At 47.8% G+C, this 23,054-nt stretch overlaps 1 protein-coding gene across 3 annotated transcripts in view; it reads left to right on the top strand.

The window, feature by feature from the left end:
• Slc6a17 (solute carrier family 6 member 17) overlaps window positions 1-20,840 on the top strand; it is a 47,317-nt gene extending 26,477 nt beyond the window's left edge. For all 3 annotated transcript variants that reach the window (XM_034500308.2, XM_076933103.1, XM_076933104.1), the window contains 6 exons: window positions 10,926-11,167; window positions 11,424-11,616; window positions 13,889-14,081; window positions 14,674-14,833; window positions 16,212-16,374; window positions 16,889-20,840. In XM_034500308.2, coding sequence (XP_034356199.1) covers window positions 10,926-11,167; window positions 11,424-11,616; window positions 13,889-14,081; window positions 14,674-14,833; window positions 16,212-16,374; window positions 16,889-17,257 — 1,320 coding nt within the window. In that variant the 3' untranslated portion in view covers window positions 17,258-20,840. The remainder of the gene's footprint in view (window positions 1-10,925; window positions 11,168-11,423; window positions 11,617-13,888; window positions 14,082-14,673; window positions 14,834-16,211; window positions 16,375-16,888) is intronic.
• Window positions 20,841-23,054: the final 2,214 nt, after the last annotated feature.

Below are 23,054 nucleotides of genomic sequence, written 5' to 3'. Positions count from 1 at the left end.
GCATGCTTGCAGCAATGGTACAGGCAGATTTCATTGAAACGTGAGGAGGGGCTTCACTCACTCACTCACTCACTCACTCAGTCATTCGAGGGGTGGCTTCATTTCATGGATCTGTGACAATAGGAACCAAGAAGATGAAATCCCCTCAGGAATTCCATTTTGTACCCAAACCAGGGGGACCGGGAGCCCACTCAGGCTCCCTCTCAATCTCACCTATAACCTGTGAAAGGAATGCACAGAAACGATATATAGAGGCTGCACATGAGAAACAGGTGTTCTGAAGATATACGCCCAGTTTTCAGGAAGGTGGCCATTTAGACCACTGGGCACAGTTATGGCAGTCATGCCACTGGGGAATAATAATAATTTTAAATAGCCATAAATAATGTAATTAGTGCCTCCAGCTGGTGAGACTAAGAATTTCATCTCCAAATCCCCTGGATAAGTAGCCAAAAGGGGCCTGCCTATGTGCTTCAGGTCACACTGGGCCAGACCAGCTAGAAAACTCAGGGCTCAATAGAGACACCATACATATGTAAACAAATGCACATACATGCTCCCTACACAGGTAGTTCACACTGGGTGATACAGAAGACCCAAATTCTGTGAAGTTTGAAGTCCCTAGGTCCCTATGACTTTCCTGCCCTGCTCTTGTGAGCAGGCTCTGGTGTGTGGAGGATAGGCACAGTTAGGGCCTACACTATCCATAACTGCACAAACTAGCCCTAGGCATCCTGGGATCGAACAACCAAGATTTCTACAGACATACCCACAAGCATGAAGTACATCTCCTAAAGCCCTAAACAATAGGGCTATAAACACATGATATCGAACAGATAAGCAGCCTGTTTCTTCTGGGGTAAGTGGTCATGAGAAGAAAGCCATTGGCTTCCATGAGTTACTTCAGCAGTCACCCTAGAGTCACAGTTAATCTCAAGTGTCTACTTGAGTCTTTGAGTTATACTTCACTGAGCTATATGAAGATATTAAGATGTTCTGGTGATGTGTATGAATGTGGAGCTTCACAAGTGTCTCCATATAGGCTGTTGACAGAGTTAAGAGTAACTGGTATGAAGATCCAAAAGATAATAGCACAGAAACACTGAACTTGGCCACCAGACCCAGCACACACAGTGCTTCAATTCACCTCATTGGATTCAGACACCCATTATATTATCTCTTCTAATTGTGAAATATTTCAAGCATATATATGTGTATATATATATGTATATATAATAGATATCTTAAAAGAAGTAAAACATCACAGATGCCAATAAAGTGACTTTGTAGTGCTCTCTGATGATACGCTACTTTCCTTTCTCGAAGGTAGCTGCTGGCAGTCTGCTTTTGCTGCTCTAACAAAAATATTTTAGACTAAGTAATTTATAAGCAAAATAAATTTATTGCTCACAGCTCTAGAGCTGGGAAGGTCAATGTGAAGGCACCAGAAGATTTCATGGTGAAAGGGCAGAGGAATACAATTTATTATTGAGGAAAAGTCAAGGCAAGAACTCAGGCGGAAGCCGAGGATTTCTGCTTACTAACTTAACCTCAGATTCATTCTCAGCTAGCTGTCTTATATCTAATATCTTATTTCTAATAGCTTGAGTCCCCATTATAAAGATACTAATCCCATTTACTAATCCCATTCCTCAATTTACTCACTTCCAGGGAATCCCTCCTGAATATTAGGGCGCAAGTGAAAATTGGGGGTCACAGAAGCTGTTATTCTGAATTTAGGATTTATACAGCGAATGCATTCTTTGAGATGTTATACATAGACGTATTTCCATAAACAGTGCATAGCATTCCTACGTACTCTTAAAGTTTACAGACATCTTCACAGGTATCCTAGGACTTGCTTTTAATTTTTATGACACTATTCTTGTTGTTTTTCATGTACTAATATATAGGGCTCTAGCACATCTATTTCAATAAATAGAAATAAAACATTTCACCACAGATCTAAACAAAAATATACTTATTTGTTTTCTTGATGGCATCCTGCACAGGTTCAGTCAGTACTTGATGACTACTTAAGCTGTTTTCAGTTTTCACTCTTGCTGATAAGTTATGTTCTGGTTAGTTTCCTTGTTGCTGTGATACATAGTATGACCAAAAACAACTTGAGAAGGATAGGGTTGACTTCATCCAAGTCGCATCCATCTAAGTCACAATCCATCGCTGAGGAAAAGTCAGAGCAGGGACTCAGGCAGGAGCTGAGGACCGCTGCTTACTGACACACTCTCAGATTCATTCTCAGCTAGCTTCCTTATAATGGTGCTGCTCAGAGTGGGCCAGACTCTTCCACATCAACCATTCATCAAGACATTTCTTATGAACAAGTCCGCAGGCCAGTCTGATCTGGGTGGTTCTTCAGTTGAGATCCCCTCATCCTAGTTGTGTCACGTTGGCAATAAAAACTAACCAGCACAAGCTATAATCAACATTCTTATGCAAGTCTTTGTTCAAGTTTCTCTAGGGTATCTACAGTAAAAGTTGCAATTGCTGTCTCAAAGGGTATAAATATCTTCAGCCAAAATACTTCCCAAGTGGTTGTAGCCAAGGACACTCGCAGTGTGTGAGTCTCAGTCAAGATTCTTTTTTTGCCCATCAAATAGATGCATATAGCTTATGTACTCACTGAGCAACGGGGTCACCTCCCTTCTCAAACCATTTCCTGGATGTTCCAGAAGCCATGTGAATCTATCTTGGCATTTGTAGAGGTCAGAATCTTCTGAATGAAAAATCAAACCCAGAAGACCCTAGAGGAGCCAAGTCCCCAAGAACTGGCACGGTACAGCTCACAGCTCCTCTGACCACTGGTCTCTAGGACAAACCTTTCTGACTCATCTTGGCATTGTGTCCACTGAGCAATGTTATGGTACAAACCTTGCCCTGGATGCTGGAGGATTGCATTGAGCAAGGAGGGGTGGCTAAGAAGACTTGAGCTCTGCTCCATCAAGGGCAGCCTGTGCTACTGTTTGCCTGGAGTGAGGTTTCTATTTATGGATACCTCCATTACTGTGCAGAGAAGACGGTCCCACATTCAGCACCAGCCATTTAGCGGTCAGTGCAGGACGAGGAGAGGTGGCTGGTTTAGATCATGAGATAAAGCTTGGGTCTCAGGGGCCATGATATTAGGATCTCTATGTCCATTTAAAGTTCTTGGTGCCATAGAGTGCAGGTAACTGTCCAGGGGTGCCCAGGATATGGGGACTGTTTCATTAATATAGACTTCAATATTAGTAACATCCCAAGAGGTCATGCCTGAACAGAACTTGTCATCCTGAGCAGAGTCTAAGGTAATTCTGACCAGGGCATCTCAGACTCTTTTCAGACTGTGCTAGATGATGTGAGAGGTCCTCCCTCCTTCGCTGACTTCTTCCAACATCAGAAACTATCTGGGATATAGGACCTATCATTTTTGTCCAGGTCTGTAAGCAGAGAGCTAGTGGACCTGACAACTGCTGTGTGGCCAGGATGCTGCGACGACTCACTAGTGCCTCTGATGGGATAGTAATTGGTGTTAATGGCTACTGAATTGCTTGAAATTCCTAGACAGCTTTCCCTTATCATTTCTTTCATCTGATTGCAAACCCATGTCACCATAGGGAGCCCTGTAATTCTTATGTAATTTGCCCAATATATAATGGTGAATTATGGAGTTTTCTGAACACATAAACTCTCAGAGTCAGAATATTTTTGGCCCAGTAATTTCACTTGTAGGTATTTTTTCTATAAATGTAATCATATATAAGCAAAATGGTCAGTACCCAGTATTGGCTGCTATGGCATTTGTTAGCAAGAGATTGACATGCTCCAAATGCCTATCATTGGTCTTTGCATTGATCTGACAATGGCTCACCGGATGCCAAGCACTGTTCTAAGACTGAGATTCAGTCATGAATACAGCAGACAGATTTCTCAACCCTCATAATGGCTGGTATAAGCTAAGATCTAGCACTGACACTGACTGCTGTGGTCAAGGGGGAGAATAGAGTGGAGAACAAAGGAACTGGGTATCTAGGAGAAGAGTTGTAATTTTATGCAGTGTGGTCAAGGAAGGCCTCATGGAGAAAGAGCATTTGAGGACTCACTCCTCAAATGAGATCACACCTTCCATTCTAGACAGACAATGAATGAAAGGAACTTGAGACTGGGCCATCTTGCAAAATCTAGGAATTGTGCCAGAATGGAAGTGAGCGAGGCAGGACTGTGGTCTAACTCGGACTATAAGGGTCTAGGGAGCCATGAAGGCATTTTTTTTTCTCTCTAGGAACTCTGGGCAGTGGGAGGTTCTGGGCAGAGGGATGGGATAATATGGTCATTCAGAGCCTCTTAGAAGGCTGCCATAGAGAGTCCAAGAGGAGAACAGGGAGGTTTGCTTGTGAGGGTCACTGGGCGAGAGGCAACAGCCAGCCAAGCGGTGATGGAGGAGTGAATTGGTTGAGTTGAAGAAACACTTAGAGAGCAGACTCAAGTGGGTTTGCTATCGTTTGGACATGAGGTGTGGGAGGAGTCAAGAGGAACTCCAGGGTCTTTTGCCTGAGCAGCCAGAAGGCTGAAGATGACATTTCCAGAGACGGGAAGGATGGTGGGAGAAGCGGAATTTAAGGGGAACACTCAGAGTATTGTCGTGGATGTGGCAGTTTTAAAATGTCAGCTGGGCAGGTGGTGATGGTGAGTGGCAATTTGCTCTATAAATCTGGAAGAAACAGGTGAAGGAACAAATCTGGGATTCCCGGGTACTGGAATTCAAAGCTGTGGCTTGCTTCATGTCACCTGGATGGTGAATGCTGTCAGAAAGGACTCAGCTCTGGAGCCACCATGTTTATAGGTTGCAGGAAAGATAGCCAGTGAGGGAGGCAGAGGAAGAGGAGGAAGCACACATCCTCCTGCCCCGGGGGGGGGGGTTGGAGAGAATGCCTGGATAAAGATGGGATGTTCACATGATAAAGACCAATCAGCTGGCAACAGAAGTGTCATTGGTGACCTTCATAGGAGATGTTTTGGTAGAATATGGGGGACAAACTCCACTAGTAATGGACCAAAAGAAAAGTGGGGTGAGGAGTCAGAGATAAGTAGGTGGCAGCGTTTATATTTGGTAGTTTCACCATAAAAAGAAGCAAGCAAACAAAAAAACAAAGACAGAGAGAGACAGAGAGAGAGCGAGAGACAGCGCGAGAGCGCCAGCGGTGGAGAGGGCCCGGGGTCAAGGATATAACTGCAGAATTTATAGATATGAGGATAATTCATCGAGCACCGACAGGCTAGAACTGAAAAGAGCTCTGAAAACCAGCCTGGCATCTCCAGATATAATGCAGCAATTCTACACTCAGACCTTAAGAAAATTTAAAATGTGATTTCACACAAAGCTTGAACATGAACCTTCATAGCAGTGTGGTTTATAGTAGACTTGAAGTAGAAACCATCGGGACATCAATCAGCAGAGGAATGGACACACGAAGCGGGGGATGTGTATAAAATGGAACAGTATCCATCTCTAGGAAGGGATGAGCTACCAGAGCTGTGATAATGGCACAGTCAGTAACATGCAAGCAGTGCAAGCCTGAGGACACAAATGTGACCCTAAAACCTACATAGAAGAACCAGGCATGGCATGTACCTGCAACCCCAGCTCTGTGGTGGGGACATGAGAAGATCCTTGGGACCTGGTGCTCAACCAGTTTAGGTTCTAGTCTAGGCCACCAGTGTTCAATGACTTAGTAAACCAGTGAGATACCCTGAACCAAAACTAACCAACCAACCAAACAAATGTCAAAGAGCAACTGAGGAAGAGATTCAAGGCTAACCTCTGACCTCCACTTGTATACATACAGAAATATATCACCCACCCTATGAGCATGTATGTAACACACACACACACACACACACACACACACACACACACGAGAATAAAGTAATGCATGATACATGCTACAATATGGAAGACCCTGGAAAACATTAAACAAAGTAGAAGAAACAAGACATAAGAGGCTACATCATACTGTGTAATTCCAGAGCAAGTGAACCCACAGAGACAGTATTCTAGAAGTCATTTAGGGCTGGACCGAGGGGAGAGATGAGGAGCAACTGTTAATAGATACGTGCTTCTCTTGAGGGGAAGGGAGAAGCTCTAAATTAATAGTGGTACAGATTGCATGACTTTGGTGTGCTAAAAATCATGGAACTGTGCACTTTAAAAAGATCCAGATGGCATCAGGGAGAGGCCCAGTGTCCTTAGGGGAAGAGCTGATGTTAGCTGGATTCAGAGTTTCCACACCAACAAGAGAGAGCTGCCCCTGGTAGTATGCTGTCATAGAGAAACTGTGGAAAGGGAAGGGGTTCTAATGGTAGGAGTCTTCTTCTGATATATCTGAGGACGGAAACTAGACTTCTGGGGTTGAGGGTTAAAGAAAAGGAGCCTAAAGGACCAAGAGTGTGTGTTAACTCCTGGAGAAAAGCAGAGACATCCCTAAAAGTCCCAGGAACTCAAGAAAAGAATCTCTTGACTCCTATTTGAGCAAAACCTCTCAAGATGCCCAGCCTTGTGGTCTGCGACCAGCTCATCTTCCAGCTTCCACTATGAAGATCCCTCATCTCTGGAGGCCTATTTTCATAGCTGCAAGATTTTCATAGGTGCACAGTGATACACCTGCCCAGAGCTGTCGCCAGAGCTCATAGGACTGCTCCTGGCAAGTGGAGAACACATGCAAGCACAAGCTATTATTGTCCTTGTCCCTTGTGAAGGTGACACTATTCTTAGGCAGTGGGAACTCTGTACTCCAGTGCCATCTGGTGTCTTGTGGCTCAGTCTGGCTCTGCCGTGGCAGGTGCTAGAGAGAAATACTGAGAAGCAAGGGTGTGTGCCACTGTCACGTGTGAGTTGTCACGTGTGTGAGCTGCTGTCAGTCACCACTCAGGTGGTGCTTAGAGGCTGCTTGTGCATTCAGAAAGCATCTTCTATGCTGCAAAACATCTTGTTCCCTTGGCAGGAAGTGACTTAATCACTGTGCCAGAGAAACACCAGGAAGCCAATGCTATACTACACTGGGCACCTGGGAGAGAATGGGCTTCTCTCCAGAGTAGAAAATCCCTTCCCACCTCTCCTCTTATCCTAGTGTTTGGAAAGGACATGGTGTGTCCTGTCTAGATATCACATATAGTCATCCCATGACAAGAGTCTCCTTTAAAATCAGGCAATATTAGGCCTTCCATATTGAAGCCTCATGACTTAGTTCACCTCCAGATTAGCTTTGGGTACCTGTTCATCTCCAACAGCAAAGTGTCCCATTTAAGCTGTGGACTAGAAGCAAGGGTGTGGGAGAACATTCACACAGGGCCATCTCCCCTAAAGGGCAAGCATTAGATGATTATTATGGGGCCTCAAACTCAATTTGGAGCTATCAGCCTCCTTCAAAATTGTCTAGGTCTGATGGGGGTTAGGGTGAGGATGCAGGGGGGGTGGATTTAGAAGAATGAGATTGGTCTCATATGGATGGTTTCTGAAACTGGGTGATGACTAGAATAGGGATTTGCTGTGCTACTCTTCTCTACAGGTCATATTTAAAAAGAATAATGATAGCTTTGATCTTAACAAAGAAACAGTTGTTTGTAACAAAAATCATTATATGCACTTCAGTCCTTCCCTGTCCTTTGAGGTGTCCCTCAGGCTTTTAGATGTCTTACTTATCAGTTTGGAACTGGGTTGTCTTCCCTGGAATAACTGATTTTATTTAAGAAATTTGGCCCTAAGCAGTGATGGGGTTAGACATATAGCCACATTCTTGCTTCAGCTTCTGAGGATCCTAAGGAAGTCCCATGCTTGCGTCTCAACAGACGAAATCATCACCATGGACACCAGGAAACACCAGTGAAGTCCAGCATGCCGTCAAAGTATATGGAATCCCTCAACCCATTTCTGGAGCCTTTTGGAGAATCATTGAAAATTTGTCACCCAAGGGAATGAGGGGAGAGGTGTTTAGAAGAGTCCTTTAGAAGCAAATGGCTATTTTCTTCTCTTGTTCTCTAACCCCTCCTTTTCTATTAGTCCCACTACAGACCCCTGTTTACTAATGTCAAGGTTTTTTTTTTTCTGCTTCTCTTCACTTTGAATCCTATAGAACTCACTTGGAGGGAAAATACCTGCACAGATGTGAGGCTATTTATAGTCTTTATTGATTCACTTGGTGTGAAGATTCCTATTGTGTTGCTGAGACCCTCAAGTGTTTGTCACAGGGTGCTGCCCTGGACCTTGCTGGGGATGTTAACACAGTTGTGTCTCATAGCACCGTATTGTTGTCCTAAAATAAAATAAAATTAGAAGCAAAAGCCCTCAAGTTGAAACCCAGTTTGGCCCCAAGGTTTTACATAAGAGCCCTGAGTCTGGGTTTCTAATGTAAAACACACACACACACACACACACACACACACACACACACACACACACACACACACACTTCATCCTACATCAAAAGCCAGACCTTACTGTTAAGGATGGACCTCAGAAGTAGAACAGGATCCCAGAATAAAGAAGGCCCTGAGTTCCCACCCCTCATATGGCACACTTGTAGTTCTCTCTCTCTCTCTCTCTCTCCCTCTCCCTCTCCCTCTCCCTCTCCCTCTCCCTCTCCCTCTCCCTCTCCCTCTCCCTCTCCCTCTCTCTCTCCCTCTCCCTCTCCCTCTCTCCCCCCTCTCTCTCTCTCTCTCTCTCTCTCTCTCTCTCTCTCTCTCTCTCTCTCTCTCACACACACACACACACACACACACAGAGAGAGAGAGAGAGAGAGAGATCCTTTCCCTATTTTGGGGACCATTTGTCTCCCAGACTCCCCCATGACCACTGATACAGCACCTACCCTTCAGCACCCTTGCTTGCTTCTTGTTTTTCAGGGAAAGCAGGACTATCAAGTCAAGGACCCCACATGACAGACAGAAACTGTAGGTCCAGACCTGCTTGCACTTCTCCTGCCTTTCTTCTTCCATTTCTAACAAGTAGTTCAAAGCACTCTTGTGGAGGACAACTCCACTTCCCTTTCCTACACCCTTGCCCCCCACTAGTCTTTTAATCCAACTATCAAGCCATGAATGAGAATATAGAAAAACAACAACAACCTGATTTCACAGATGATTTTTCCCTGATAATACCCTCTCTACTGCCTTCCAAGGCTCTTTCTCTAAGAACTAGCTTGTATGCACGGCTCTATTTCTTTCCTTACACTTCTTGCCTCCCTTCCCTCCACCTGGCTCCGGGGCCTCTGAATCCCCAACAGCCAAACCCATCTGTTACCTCCGGGCTGCTGACTGCGTCTCTGGGGATCTCCCACTGGGATGCAGACCTTCTCTTTACAATGCCCTGGCCCTGGGTTTCCCCACCTCGAGCCTCTTCTACTTCCTTCAAGATGACTTCCTCTTCCCGGATGAAACCCTAGAGATAAATTTAGACTGAGGATCTGTCCTCTTCTCAGTGTCTACCTCTGTCCTACAGGGACACATGCTAGTCACAACCTCTTTCTCCAGCTGTGCTCTCTGCAGTAAAGCTGCACTCACCTGCCCAGCTGCCTACTCGACAACTCCCAAAACTTCAAACTCAGCTTCTCTGTAACTGCTGTCTCTGCCCAGCCCTGTGGACCTCCTCTTCCCTGAAACCCATCTCCAAGCCAGCCACAGGCACGGCCTTCCAGTCCAGCATACCCATCTCCAGTCTATCTTAGGGTCTCCATTTCTCCCTCAGCACCATCTGGCAACAGGCAAAGCCACTACCACATGCCACTTGGACTTCCAGAAAGTGTTTCCGTGGGGCTTCCTGGCTACATACACCAGTTCCTTTTTATGAATGTACACCTAATGTATGCCTTCCTTCTTCATCCCCTTAGTGTCTTCTAGATCAAGTGCTTTCTTAGAATGAATACAAAGATCTCTAAAGACCTTTGACTCTTTGGATTTTCTCAAAACCATTTGTTCTACCTGCCTTATCCCACCTGCACTGCCTCACCTGCCCTATCCCACCTGCACTGCCTCACCTGCCCTATCCCACCTGCACTGCCTCACCTGCCCTATCCCACCTGTACTGCCTCACCTCCCCCAAAACACCTGCTCACCTGTACTATCTCATAAGAACCACCTCACCTGCATCTCTGTGTCTGCATCACCTCTCCTGCCTACACCATCCCACCTGTACCACCTTTCCTGCCTATATCACTGTACCTCTACCTACGTCACTGAACCTGTACCACCCCACCTGCACCAACACAGTTATACCACTTCATCAGTCCAGCCACACTCCTTCATTGTGTAGCCACCTTGGGCACTTCTATGTCCATTTGTATGCCGCCCTATGCTCACACTGATCCGTCCTCCCTAATGCTTTCCTCCCCTCTGCTGTCACTGGTCAGAGGGCCATTCCCTCCCCTGAGAAGCATCCTTGCCTCCTGACCCACTGAGTGCCTGACTGTCCCAACCCTTGCCATACTTACTATTTAGCATCTGTTGGTGGGATCTGTTTCCCAAACTACTCCAATTTCTCCAACTACTCCATAAGCTCCAAGGATGCTGAAACTGTGCCCATTTCATTCTCCTTGGCCCCTACCTTGAGGAATGAAGAGAGAAGGAAAGATTGATTGATAAAGGCTTTGGAAATAGCTCCATATCCCCCCAATACTCTTGTAGCTCAGCCTCCTGTGTAAGCACTCAGTATTCAAATAGCCCTTTGAGGTTGACACTGTTATCTGTCTTTTGCAGCTGAGGAAGCTGTGGCTCAGAGGAGTTAGGTGAATTTCCCAGGATCCAACAGCCACAGCTGCTTTATACCAAGCCATGTTGCATGGTCTCGGTTGAGGCTGAGGAAAGGGCGGGATGGTGGGCACATGATTAAAACCATCATCTCTTTGTCTCTTTCTTTGCTCCCATGATCATGCGTGTAGCTGGACAAGATGCTGGACCCCCAGGTGTGGCGGGAAGCAGCCACACAGGTCTTCTTCGCCCTGGGGCTGGGCTTTGGAGGCGTCATTGCCTTTTCCAGCTACAACAAACAGGACAATAACTGCCACTTCGATGCTGCCCTGGTGTCCTTCATCAACTTCTTCACCTCGGTGTTGGCCACCCTCGTGGTGTTTGCTGTGCTGGGCTTCAAAGCCAACATCATGAATGAGAAGTGTGTGGTCGAGTAGGTGGCATGGCCCCTCCGGTCCCTCCTTTCCCTGTCTGCCTCACCCAGGGATAGCAGGTGGGCCGGGCAGGGTGAAAGGTCCCCTCTGTCCCATAAGGGATGAGATCATCATCTTCCTCAGCCCTGGCCCACAAGGGCAGGCTCGTGAATGTTTCTGTCAGTGGCCTGTGGGTGCCCTGCCTGGGTTTCTGAGAGGGGTCTCTAGGGTCCTACTCCTACCTTCTTACCTGGTCCCACCCTCTTTGCACTGCAGGAATGCTGAGAAAATTCTAGGGTACCTCAACTCCAATGTCTTGAGCCGGGACCTCATCCCACCCCACGTCAACTTCTCTCACCTGACCACCAAGGACTACTCAGAGATGTACAACGTCATCATGACTGTCAAGGAGAAGCAGTTCTCAGCCCTGGGCCTGGATCCCTGTCTCCTGGAGGATGAGCTGGACAAGGTACTGGAACAGGCTGCTCTTTCCAGAACAGAAAGGAACACAGAGATAGGTTTAGTGGCTGGAGCTTGGAAACAGGCCTTGAAAGACCATAGAGAGTAATCATTTACTAATAAGCAAAGACTCAGTATATATACTCACTATGTATGTACAGAGAAAGACAAGTATCAGCCAAAGCATCTGCCAGAGGTAAGCTTATGATTGGATGAGGGGCCAAAGGAAGCAGGAAGCAGTGAAATCATAGGAGCCTTTGTCAGTTAGAGGGAGCTTTCCCATCTCTCTCTCTCTCTCTCTCTCTCTCTCTCTAGATTTTTTTATTTTTATGTACATTTTTTGCCTGCATGCATGTTTGTGTGAGGGTGCCAGATATTATAGAACTGGAGTTACAGTTGTGAGCAGCCATGTGGGTGCTGGGAATTGAACCAGGGTCCTCTAGAAGAGAGCAGCCAGTGCTCTTAACTGCAGAGTCATCTCTCCAGCCCAGCCTCACCATTTATTGAGCAAGCTTCCTGTGCACAGGGCTCTGTGTATACAGTGCACGTAGAACAGCACCTGTGAAGCAGGCACATGCCAAGCCCCTTTAGCTTCCATTTCCTTTGACCTCCAAGGCAATGCTATGAGTTGAGTATCAATATTGTTCCCATTTTTATCAACAAGCAGCCTGTAGGTTGGGGGAGGGGCTTGATCAGTGTCTCACAGTTAGTGAGTGGGCAAGCTATATATATAGCTATACACACACACACACAAGAGTACTGGAGATATTCATACATATATACATACACACACATACATACATACATATACATACACATATATATGTATGTATGTGTGTGTGTGTGTGTGCATGTATGTATATGTCCAGTACTCTTGCTCCAGAGTCACTGTTCTGCAGCATCCCTTGGGAGTTCTGCGCTCCCCGGCTGCCCCCCCTTCATTGCCACAATGATACTTAGCTCTTGGTCTAGAGCAGAAATCCTGTCTCCTCATTAATGCTCAGGTTGAAGTGAGGATAACTTTCTTGTGTTTGCATTTGCACCATTGTTAACTTTCAAAATGACTGTTCGGCTAGAAGTAGCAATAGGAAACAAACCCACAGATTCTAGGATCCTGGCTGGAACCAAGGTTCGTGTTAGGAATAGCAAACCCTAGAGCTTCTCCATGAGACCAGGAGCTTCCCATGGAGATGTGAGGGCACCATGTCGATGGCAGCTCTGTAGCTTGGAGATAGAGTTTGGTTGGTAGAGTGCTGTGGAGCGTCCATGTAGCCCTGGGTTTGACCCTGAACACTTTTTAAAAAAGGATTAACAGAAAAAAGTCACAAAGACAGCTTCACTGGTCCATGGGAGCTGCATCCCACATCTCTAACTCTCTCCCTTGATTGAGAGCAAAGGAGCCCAATTGGAGGATCCTCTCTTTCCATGTTCCATGAAACTACACCAGGTCTCACAGGCATGGGCTGATCCTCTGACAAAACTCGGATTACAGCAGGTTTTTCACACAAGGCAACCTCAAAAGTCTGAATGACAACTAAAACCTCAGGTCGGGCCATGTGTTCCCTCAAGATCACGGGGCAGTTATAAATGCTGTGAGCAGGCAGGTGCCTGTACAAAAGGACTCTGTATTAAAGCAGTGGGTCTCTACTTGGACTTTCCATGAGAACCCCTGATAGCTTTATAAAAGCTCACACCAGCTTACCCCTAAATCATTGCCTCTGTGGAAGAATGACATGGGATGGGTACTTAAAGACTATGGTTACTGCTAGCACAGCTGAGCCTGCTGCTTTAAGGTCTGGAGTTTGGCAGTTCAGAAATGGGAGCGGTCATTGTGGTTGCAACAAAGATGATGTCGTAGACAAGCAGTCTTACACTGGGTGTGTTTCTATGAGCTCCTTCACCGGGGTCACTGCAATCCCTGAGCGACTTGTAGATTAGTGGTCCCCCAGACAAACGCTCAGGAACACGTTTTACATTTTGGTTTAGTTTGGTTGTTTTGAGACAATATTAATCTGTAGGCCAGGTTAGCAGGAAATTCAATGTGAATCCCCCTGCTTTGGCTACCTGAGTGCTGGGATTAGAGGCATGAGTCACTACAGCTAGCTCTCTTCGGAGATTCTGATACTAAAGTTTAAGACCCACTCTCTCGAGCTGAAAGAGTTCAAGTGGCAATGGGAATCCCTATGAAAGAGGGGATATGATAACTATAGGCTAAGGACAGTGGGAAGGAGGCAGGGGACTTGGGGAGTAAGTGTGGCCCCTACTCTCTGCCCCACCCTCAGTCTGTGCAGGGCACAGGCCTGGCCTTCATCGCCTTCACTGAGGCCATGACACATTTCCCGGCCTCCCCATTCTGGTCCGTCATGTTCTTCCTGATGCTCATCAACCTGGGCCTGGGCAGTATGATCGGGACCATGGCAGGAATCACCACACCTATCATCGATACCTTCAAGGTGCCCAAGGAGATGTTCACAGGTAACTCCCTGTTGCCCTGACAGACACCAGCCCAGCATGTGCATGATAATTAGGTTCCGACTTGACTGGATCACTCAGCACCCTGTCTGCAGAAGGCCCTTCTCCCTCACTACAGACCTGGATGTGCCTCTTAGCTACCGATACTGTCAGGATATGCATGTACCTCTTACCTGTATCCCTGGGTCATAGGGATGGGGTAGAGTATCTTCTACCTCTCAAATGAAAAAAAAAACTATGGTGTCCTGGGGGGCGGGGGGGTGAATCCTAGCACCAATCCGTTGAATCATCTCAATTCAATTCAGTAATTAAGTGGAGCAGTTGTCTTGAGCCTGGTGCTGTGCCAGGCACAGGGATCATAACAGAAGAATGCAGAGCTTTACCTTCCTCAAGTCTCCTGCCTGATACAGGAGAGCTCAGAACCTCAGCTTCCAGCCCTCTCCTGCAGGGCTGTGCCTGTGGGTCGTGGAGAGGGGTAGGCTGCAGGCCTGCTTGGAGCAGTGTGATAGAAGGGGGGAGTTGGGTCCCCCTAAGTCCCCAGAGTCCCACCCACCCTGCACCTTTGCCCCCACACCGGCCTCCCGGCTCTCTGTAGTGGGCTGCTGTGTCTTTGCATTCTTCGTGGGGCTGTTGTTCGTCCAGCGCTCCGGAAACTACTTTGTCACCATGTTTGATGACTATTCGGCCACCCTGCCACTCACCGTCATCGTCATCCTTGAGAACATCGCTGTGGCCTGGATTTATGGAACCAAGAAGTAAGGAGGTCATAGAGGAATGATGGGGACATGTGGTGGCTTTTTTCCCATAAGGGCTTTCTTGTGTTCTTGTGTTCTTATGGATGCCTGTGAAAGGGGCAAGAGATTATATAATCTGCCAGGGCCTTCTAATCTATCTAAAGGGCCCTTGGCACTGGGACACTGAGGCCTATAAAGAGGGCATGAATACCGGAGGCTACTTGGCTAGTAAGAGACTGAGCTGTGCTAACGACCTTGAATCCTGGGTTCAGGTTCTGATGCCAGCCTGAATGATTAACTACCACAGCCCCTTTACTGAATACCAGTCTGTAGATATCCACTAAGCTTGTTTAGCATGTGGTTGGGATTTGAGGGGCCCCTGCTCTCAAAGAGTTGGTGGACTTCAGCATCCTGATTCATAATTTTAATGTATGGTTTTGGCATCAAGTTTAGGTTTTCCAGGGAAAGAGGATTTAGCAATAAGGTAAGATTTGGTTTCAGGCATCTCCACTTACAGTCAGCTCTTATTTATGGTCAAAGATGCATTCCTGGGAGCTTCCAAGACTGGCACCTTCCTACACCTTTAGTGTTTACCGTGTCCATTGTCCTTGTCCTCAGAGGGACCCAGGCTTTCCACTAACTACCTCAGCTTGACCCTCCTTGATGTCCATATGGATTTGGAATCCAGTGTTCCTCACAGGGGTCCTGGGAAGGCACAGGAGGAGGTACTGAATGCATAAGAAAAGGAGCACCCAAAGGAGATTTAGCTGTGGGTCTAGTAACAACTGTAATTTAAAAGCAGCTATGGATATAAATGTTTCTAGGTTTCTCTGTCTTCAAATAACTGGGATATGATAAGAAATGTCTGGTGCAATCTATTTGGAACAGTCACAAGTATTGTTGGCACCCCTGAGGTTATTTGCACTTATAATAGAAGGAATGACCAGGCTCAGTTAGTGTAACTGAGGTAAAGATGAGTTTTGTATACCACTGAAACCCATACCCGCCCTGTCTCCTGGAATTCTAGCACAGAATCCAGTTTAGAGATCCCTGAGTTTTGGAAGTTTCTTCCTTCCCATACTAGGTAGGTGCATTACTGCCTCTCCTCCAGTAGGGGGAGGCTTGAGCCAGGCCAGTGGGAGAAGGCTGTGCTTTGAGAATCCAGAGCTTTCCAGCACCTATCCACATGGTCCAGGGCCTGTCTAATGATCATATCTCTGGGTGGAACACTGTATGAAGTAAGCAGGGCTGAGCCTCCTGGAGATCATGGAAGCTTCGTACTGAACACTGAAGGCAAAAGGCTAGCAGAGCCCAGAGGGGACTGGTCAGAAGCAAGTGACTTCAGGAGAAAGAAAGTGGTGAAGGTGTCAACTGCTCTGTCTTCTTCTGTACCTGGCAGGTTTATGCAGGAGCTGACAGAGATGCTGGGCTTCCGGCCGTACCGATTCTATTTCTACATGTGGAAGTTTGTGTCTCCACTGTGCATGGCTGTTCTCACCACAGCCAGCATCATCCAGCTGGGGGTGTCACCCCCAGGCTACAGTGCCTGGATTAAGGAGGAGGTGAGTGGTGGCCACCACAAACCCCAGAGTCACTTGCATCTCCTCAGGCCTTTAACATAATAAACGACTGGTGCAAAGCTTTCTAGAGCAGCTTCTCTGTAACAGGTTTTGGGTGCCTGTGTTCCTAAGAGGTGACATTATTGCTGTAGTATAAATGGAGAACCTCGGGCTCAGCAAAAGCAGCATCTTCCTAGTTCTGCTAAGGCATAGTCTGTTTTTGTGTCTGTGGAGTGGAACTACCCACCCTTTCTACAGATGTAGAAACTGAGTCCCCTTTAACCAAGCTGATATTCAAAAGGCTGTTCCTGGGACCAAGCTGCCCTACCACACTCAAGTAGCACTCCCTGGGGACACCATTGGTACTGCTACATGGACACAATAAAGGGAGGAAAGAAGGGGAGGAGGGAAGAAGGGGAGGCCAGGGGCAAGGGTAGGAAAAGGTCAGCCTGTGGGCTTGGGACCCACGCTGTCTGCTGCACTGCAGCCTCTCTCTCTCTCTGCTGTCACCCTTTAGGCCGCCGAGCGCTACTTGTACTTCCCCAACTGGGCCATGGCACTGCTGATCACCCTCATTGCTGTGGCAACCCTACCCATCCCTGTGGTGTTCATCCTGCGTCACTTCCACCTGCTCTCCGATGGTTCCAACACCCTCTCTGTGTCCTACAAGAAGGGTCGCATGATGAAAGACATCTCCAATCTGGAGGAGAACGATGAGACACGCTTCATCCTTAGCAAGGTGCCCAGCGAGGCGCCCTCCCCTATGCCCACCCACCGCTCCTATCTGGGGCCTGGCAGCACATCACCCTTGGAGAGCAGCAGCAATCCCAACGGACGCTATGGAAGCGGCTACCTCTTGGCCAGCACCCCTGAGTCAGAGCTGTGACCACAGCTCCACCCTGCCTGCCTCCCCCCAATACCCAACCTGCCCACTTGTCTGGGCCTGGCCTTTTCCTCCATGGTGGCCACCAGACCCAGGCCAGTCCAAGGAGAGAGGATCTGTCCTACCTTGTTCCCCACCCAAGTCCCAGCAGACTCCCTACCTATGAGCAGGGGACTGGGGACAATGCAGTCCCTATTCCAGGCCCTCAACCCATGTAACTTTTTAAGAACTCTTGCCAAGTTGCAGCCATGTAACCACAAAAATCCCAGTATGGGGGGACTTCAAGTGGATGCTTTAGGAGTCACCCCCCCTCCCTGTAAAACCTATCACTTGTAGTTCTTGGGTCTCAGGGAGGGTCCATTTGTGCTGCTGGTTATGGTGGTAGTGGACAGAGGCTTTAGGGCTAAAGGTGCAGGAGGTAGACTTTAGCCCAGCCTGTCATAAGACCAGGACTCATCATCCTGTCCAACCCATCCAGGCTGCTCCTGAGCTAAGATAGGGAGAGGGACATGTGTGTCAGGACTCAGGCTTTGCTTTGGCAGGAGGTGTACTGGAAACTCCTCAATTTTGTCTTATGACAAAGGCGGAGCCCTCTCAGGCTTAAGCATGAATGCTGGCATTGAAAGGAATGCATCCATGGCCAGCTCATGGAGTCTTTCAATGTCCCTGTTTACCCCGACAGGGGGCAAAGGCTGTATATTCTTGATCCTGCCCGAGAGCACAGTGATGGGGCCACTTTAACTAGGGCTTAGCCATTTCTCAGTTTCCTCTATCCTACCTGGAGCCAGGAGTGGTGGTCTTTGCCTCTGTCCCAGGGAGAAAGGAGTGCAGTGCAGGGTGAGGTTTCCAGAGCACAATTTGCAGGGTCCCAGCACAATCTAGATGGTTTGGAGAAACAAACATACTCTTCTGCACTTCTGGAGCTCAATTTTTCTCTTTAGCGGCAGCTTCTCCCCTGGAATGAGGGTTCCTGGAGTTCAGATAAGTGCCACCAGGAACCCTTGTTTCTAAGGAAAGACAGGTAAACTCACTGCCCCCCACCCCGGGCTGCCACTCACTCTCCTTGTTGCACAAGCACAGCCACTTGTGTGCACATCATGTGAAGACACCTTGGAAACCCTTCCCAAACTTCCCTAGCCTGTTCAGAGATATGGCACAGGCAATTCCGGGCAGAGCAGAGCCTCTGGTCTTACACTCCAAGGGAGATACAGTATATGGCAGTGTCCTTGACCACCTTTTGAGGCTCCCCTGGGAGAAGGGCTGCTTCAGAGTATCCTGTGAGGATTTGGAAATTGACCTGAGAATCAAAGTATCTCTCTGCAGTATCACCTTAGAGAGATGGGTACATAGACATATATGGTTGGCTGGCTGGGATGGACAGATGGATGCGTGGATGGATAGGGTTACCCTAACTAGGGTTTAGTCATTTCTCAGTCTCCTCCTTCCAACCTGGAGCCAGGAGCGGTGGTCTTATATACATCCATACAGACACACACGCTGTTTCTATCTTTGAAAGTCCTGGTAGGCAGGAACAGACCTGGGCACCTTCCAGAGGCTCCTGGGTCATTGTTGTGCCCAAATGTCCCTCAGTACTGAGGGACAGTCTAGGCCCAGGTATCCACCTCTTACTCCCCGGCCATCCCTTCAGCCTGCCATCTCTCCTTTTCCTTAGTTCCACACACCTTCTCTCACTTCTAGCTTTGTTGGTCCCACCCGTCCTAGTATTTAAGGTGAGAGAGAGATGAGCTTTTGGGACTCAGCATCCCGTCCTCCGCCCCCTCACCTGACAACACCTCCTAGCTGGCCCCATGCCTAGTCCCGAGCAGAATTAGAAAAACAGGAAAGCCAGGCCATAGCAGAGACTCCACTATCTACCCTCCTCTCCACATGCTATTTCTATTGTACATTCAATCTGTACATGTGGGTGTAAATGCTGTGAAATGACAAACCCAATATTATACTGTGGCTGGTGGACTATTTTCATCCTCAGTGCCGTACAGATCTATTTTCATTGTATATTTGATATATTTTTAATTTTGTAGCATGGCTGGGCCAGGCCCCAGCCTGTGAGGCTGCAGTAAGTGGGGGGTGGGGGAGGGGGCAGCTGAGCTGGGGCTGTTTGCTTAGGCCTTGTGGGCTCTGTAGTGTGTGTTGTAGCATTTTTGCCGTAGGCCAGAACCTGTCCTGGCTGCACCTTTGCTGTGAGTTGGACATAGGACCCAGAGCTGGGTGGTTGTGTGTGTGTGTGTGTGTGTGTGTGTATGTGTGTGTTACATTTGTAGGTGTGAGTGCATAAGGTGCTGATCTGTGATACCCCCACCACCACCACCCAGTGTTCATCACCTTCTGAAGACTCTGTGTCTTCCTCTCAGCTCTATGGGTGAGGCCTCAGGACAGGCACTTCTAAGAAGCACTAGCTGTGGGGAAGGCATGTGTTTCCTGCAGGTGACTCATCATCATTTCACTGTTGGTGGGAAGGAGGGCCTTGGGTGGAGGGAAAGCCCCCAGATTTATTTTCCAGTCAACCTTCTGTTGTTCACACTGGAGTCATGATGTCTTAGGCAGATAGTACCAGGGTTTCTTAGGAGGATGGCATCTCTCTGCCCTTCAGTCCTGCATTTGTCCTTGAAAAAAAATCCTGAGTACTCAGAAAGCAGCAGCTGCTTCTCAGACCTCTGCTGGCTCCTCAGGAGAGATGAGGTGGGCTCACCTGACCACTGAAGACTAGCCCCAGCTGCCGTGCAGGAGCTGAAAATGAGGGCCGGGTCTCCACGTCTTTGCGCAGAGTCCCTACTGCTGCCACTGGTTGGTGCTGCCCTTAAGGTACCTACCAGGAGACGAGGGCTTTCTGGGGCTGTGAGTCAATTGAGTTGGGGCAGTGCAGAGGTACACCTAAGGGTTCCTGTTCTGCCTGCTCTCAGCTCCCATCACCAGCTTCTTGCTCAGGGAGCCCTCAGCCCTCTTCATGGAGACGGCAAAGAGCCTGAGGCCCAGTTTGGGTGGTGGGGGAGACATGAGGTGTAGAGGGATTGTCAATGGGGTTGGCTTCTGCCATTAAGCAATAAGTCTTCAGGGGCTGGCTGCTGCTTTTTAAGTGCCAGGAAATGTCCTCCAGAAACAGTGTGTGTGTGTGTGTGTGTGTGTGTGTGTGTGTGTGTGCCCTGAGGCTGTGAGCCAGGCCCCATGTAGGCCTGCAGTATTACCAGGCAGGGACTACCCCTCTTCTCTTCCTTACCTCTACCCCTCCCCCAACTAGAGTATGCCCACTGTGAAAAGAGAAGTAAGATCAAGCAGGTTGTAATACACCTGACTCTCTGTGTACCCCTGGGTCCCTCTTCTTAGGTCTGAACTATGGGCATATGGAACCTGAAGTCATTTCTCATGAGAAGTCCTGCTTTGTACAGACCTAAACACACACCAGGCAGTCACTTCTGGTCCCGACACATGTTCAGAACAGTTAAAGTTCATGTGTCAGTGCTCTGGGTCAGGATCACTCTGCCCAGGAGAGGGGATGAGGCATTGTCACCCCAGGGTCCCCACTTCATCTTCCCTACCTTGGTGTACAATAAAGTGTCTGTTCTTAGCACCCTCTCTTGCTTTTCTTTACTTACAGGAGAGGAGCTGAGGGAGGCTTTGGGACAAACGTGTGTTTTAGGATGGGGTGGAACAGTATTCTCACGGGTGCTGGCTGAGAAATTTGAAGACAGGTGTGCAGTCAGTTTTCTAGGCGTGTCCTCGGATACACGTGTCCTTACTATGCCTCAGCAACTTTGTCCATCTGAGATTTTTCTCTGAGGGAAATGCTTGGAATCTACATTTTTCCAGGTAAGGAAAGTGGGGATCCATCTGATATGAGGATGGTGTTTGGTGTCCTCTTCCAGGGATTTTCAGGGCGACTCTTATCCTGCCCAGCTTCAGAGAAAACAATGTATGTTCGTTCACTTTTGCAAGGAAGTCTGAAGGAGAACACAGGGAAGGCAGGGGACTGACCCGATCCTTAGGGGAGTGAGGTAGTTCACAGCAAGCCATGTTCTAAGTTCTGAGAGAGCTACCCCTCACATCAGATAATATCTTTTGGAATCTCCAGTGAGCGATAAAGGTGACATATAAGATATGATACTCCAAGTTGCTGTTAAATAGGCACCCACTGAGTGTAGGATCATAAAGAATAGAAGGGGCTGGTGGCAGAGAACACCCTCTTCCTGCCTCAGCTAGGAGTATAATCTTCAGAAGAACCCCACTTTCATCTCTCCCTATTCCAGTCTGACTCAATGCCTTGTGATCTCCGTTTCATTCAGAAGGGTCCTCCGAAGAATCCTCCATTTCCTCTCCCTGCCACCCCTTTTTCCAGGAGCAGCCACCAGGTGGCAGAAATCCCTTTTTCTCCATGCTTTAGCCTGGCAAAACTCTACAACTGTCACTGTGAGTTAGTCACTGAACAGACATTAGAACACATCATGAGTGGACTCCATGTCAGCCATAGCCCTCCCCAAACACGCAAGTCAGCACTGACTGCCTGGATTTTGGCCAAGCACCTCTCGTATCACATCAAATCTCCTACTTATCTCTCAAACAAGGGACTGTCCCAGTGCTGGACAAACCACTCCCCACACAGTCACTCAGTTTTTCGGTAATTTTGGTTGAAATGTCAGCCATCCTTCCAGGAGGGGTGCATAGACACAGAGACAAGGTCATAAGGACTTCACTGCAGTGCACCCTGCAGCCAGATTCCTCAAAGTCAAGTCTAAGTTCAGTGCCAGCTGGGTTTTGTCTTTCCTAAGAGACACATCTTCTAATTTGCAAGACAGAAAGAAAGAGAGAGGCTAGTTTAAAGGCCTGAAACACTTAACTCTTGTAGCGTCCCATGTCAGTCCAAATTTTAAAGCAACCATCATTTCATACCTCATGATTTTGTGAATGAGGAATTTCAGTATGGATTGGGGCAGCAGATGGGTGGACACTGAGATGGTGTTCAGTTGGTAGAACAGCTGGTCTGGAGCCTTTCTCACATTTATCTAAATATTTCATTCTTGGGTGAAAATACGTAGTAGGAGTGAGCCTGTTGGTCAGAGTGACCAAATTCTTATCTGATGGCTCAAAGTACCTGGGAAGACTGCTTCAAGAGTAGAAAAATGGAAGCTGGAAGTAGCCATTTCTTAAGGCCTGGATGGATCATAACATCTGTTCAGGGGCACACAGACCTCACTGTAGATTGGAAATGGGAGGGTCCCCACACAATAAACCTATTCTGGGGCATTGGATGTGTTGATCACCATCTTTGGCATCTCTTTGGAGGCTTTCCCTGAGAGGATATTAGCTCTAAAACACAGAACTAAGAAACAGAGCTGATCTGTTCCGATGAGGAGGTAAGCAGCTAAATTTGGGCCCTGAATGGAGGCAGTAAGTAGGGAAGAAGACAAGGGCATGGCAAAGGACAGAAGAGACAGCTTCTTCCGCTTCATTTTGGCCCCAGGGGCAGGCTGCTTGAGGTTGTTTCAATCATGAGTCTGTCACCAACCTTGGGCAGGCCACTTAACCCTCTGAACCTGTGTGACAATAAAACCTTCCCTGAGACTCTGGGAGGGATAAATGAACTCCTGAGGTGCCTGGCGGACCGTAGCATAGAAGTTTTCCACAGGGGGATATAATGTATGCTGACTATTACTCTTTTCTCTCTACCAACCCTGGGTGAGTGCAATGGCCCCACTTCACCCATGCAACGAGCCAGTACCCTGGTACCATTGTTAAAAGACAATCTCAGCCTAACCCTGGAAAAAGCTAAGGAAGGTGGAAAGAAAAG

The sequence above is a fragment of the Arvicanthis niloticus genome, chromosome 4, assembly GCF_011762505.2.
Source record: "Arvicanthis niloticus isolate mArvNil1 chromosome 4, mArvNil1.pat.X, whole genome shotgun sequence".
Lineage (NCBI taxonomy): Eukaryota > Metazoa > Chordata > Mammalia > Rodentia > Muridae > Arvicanthis > Arvicanthis niloticus.
Note: the sequence above shows the minus strand (reverse complement) of the source record. Positions and strands in the feature narration are given on the sequence as shown.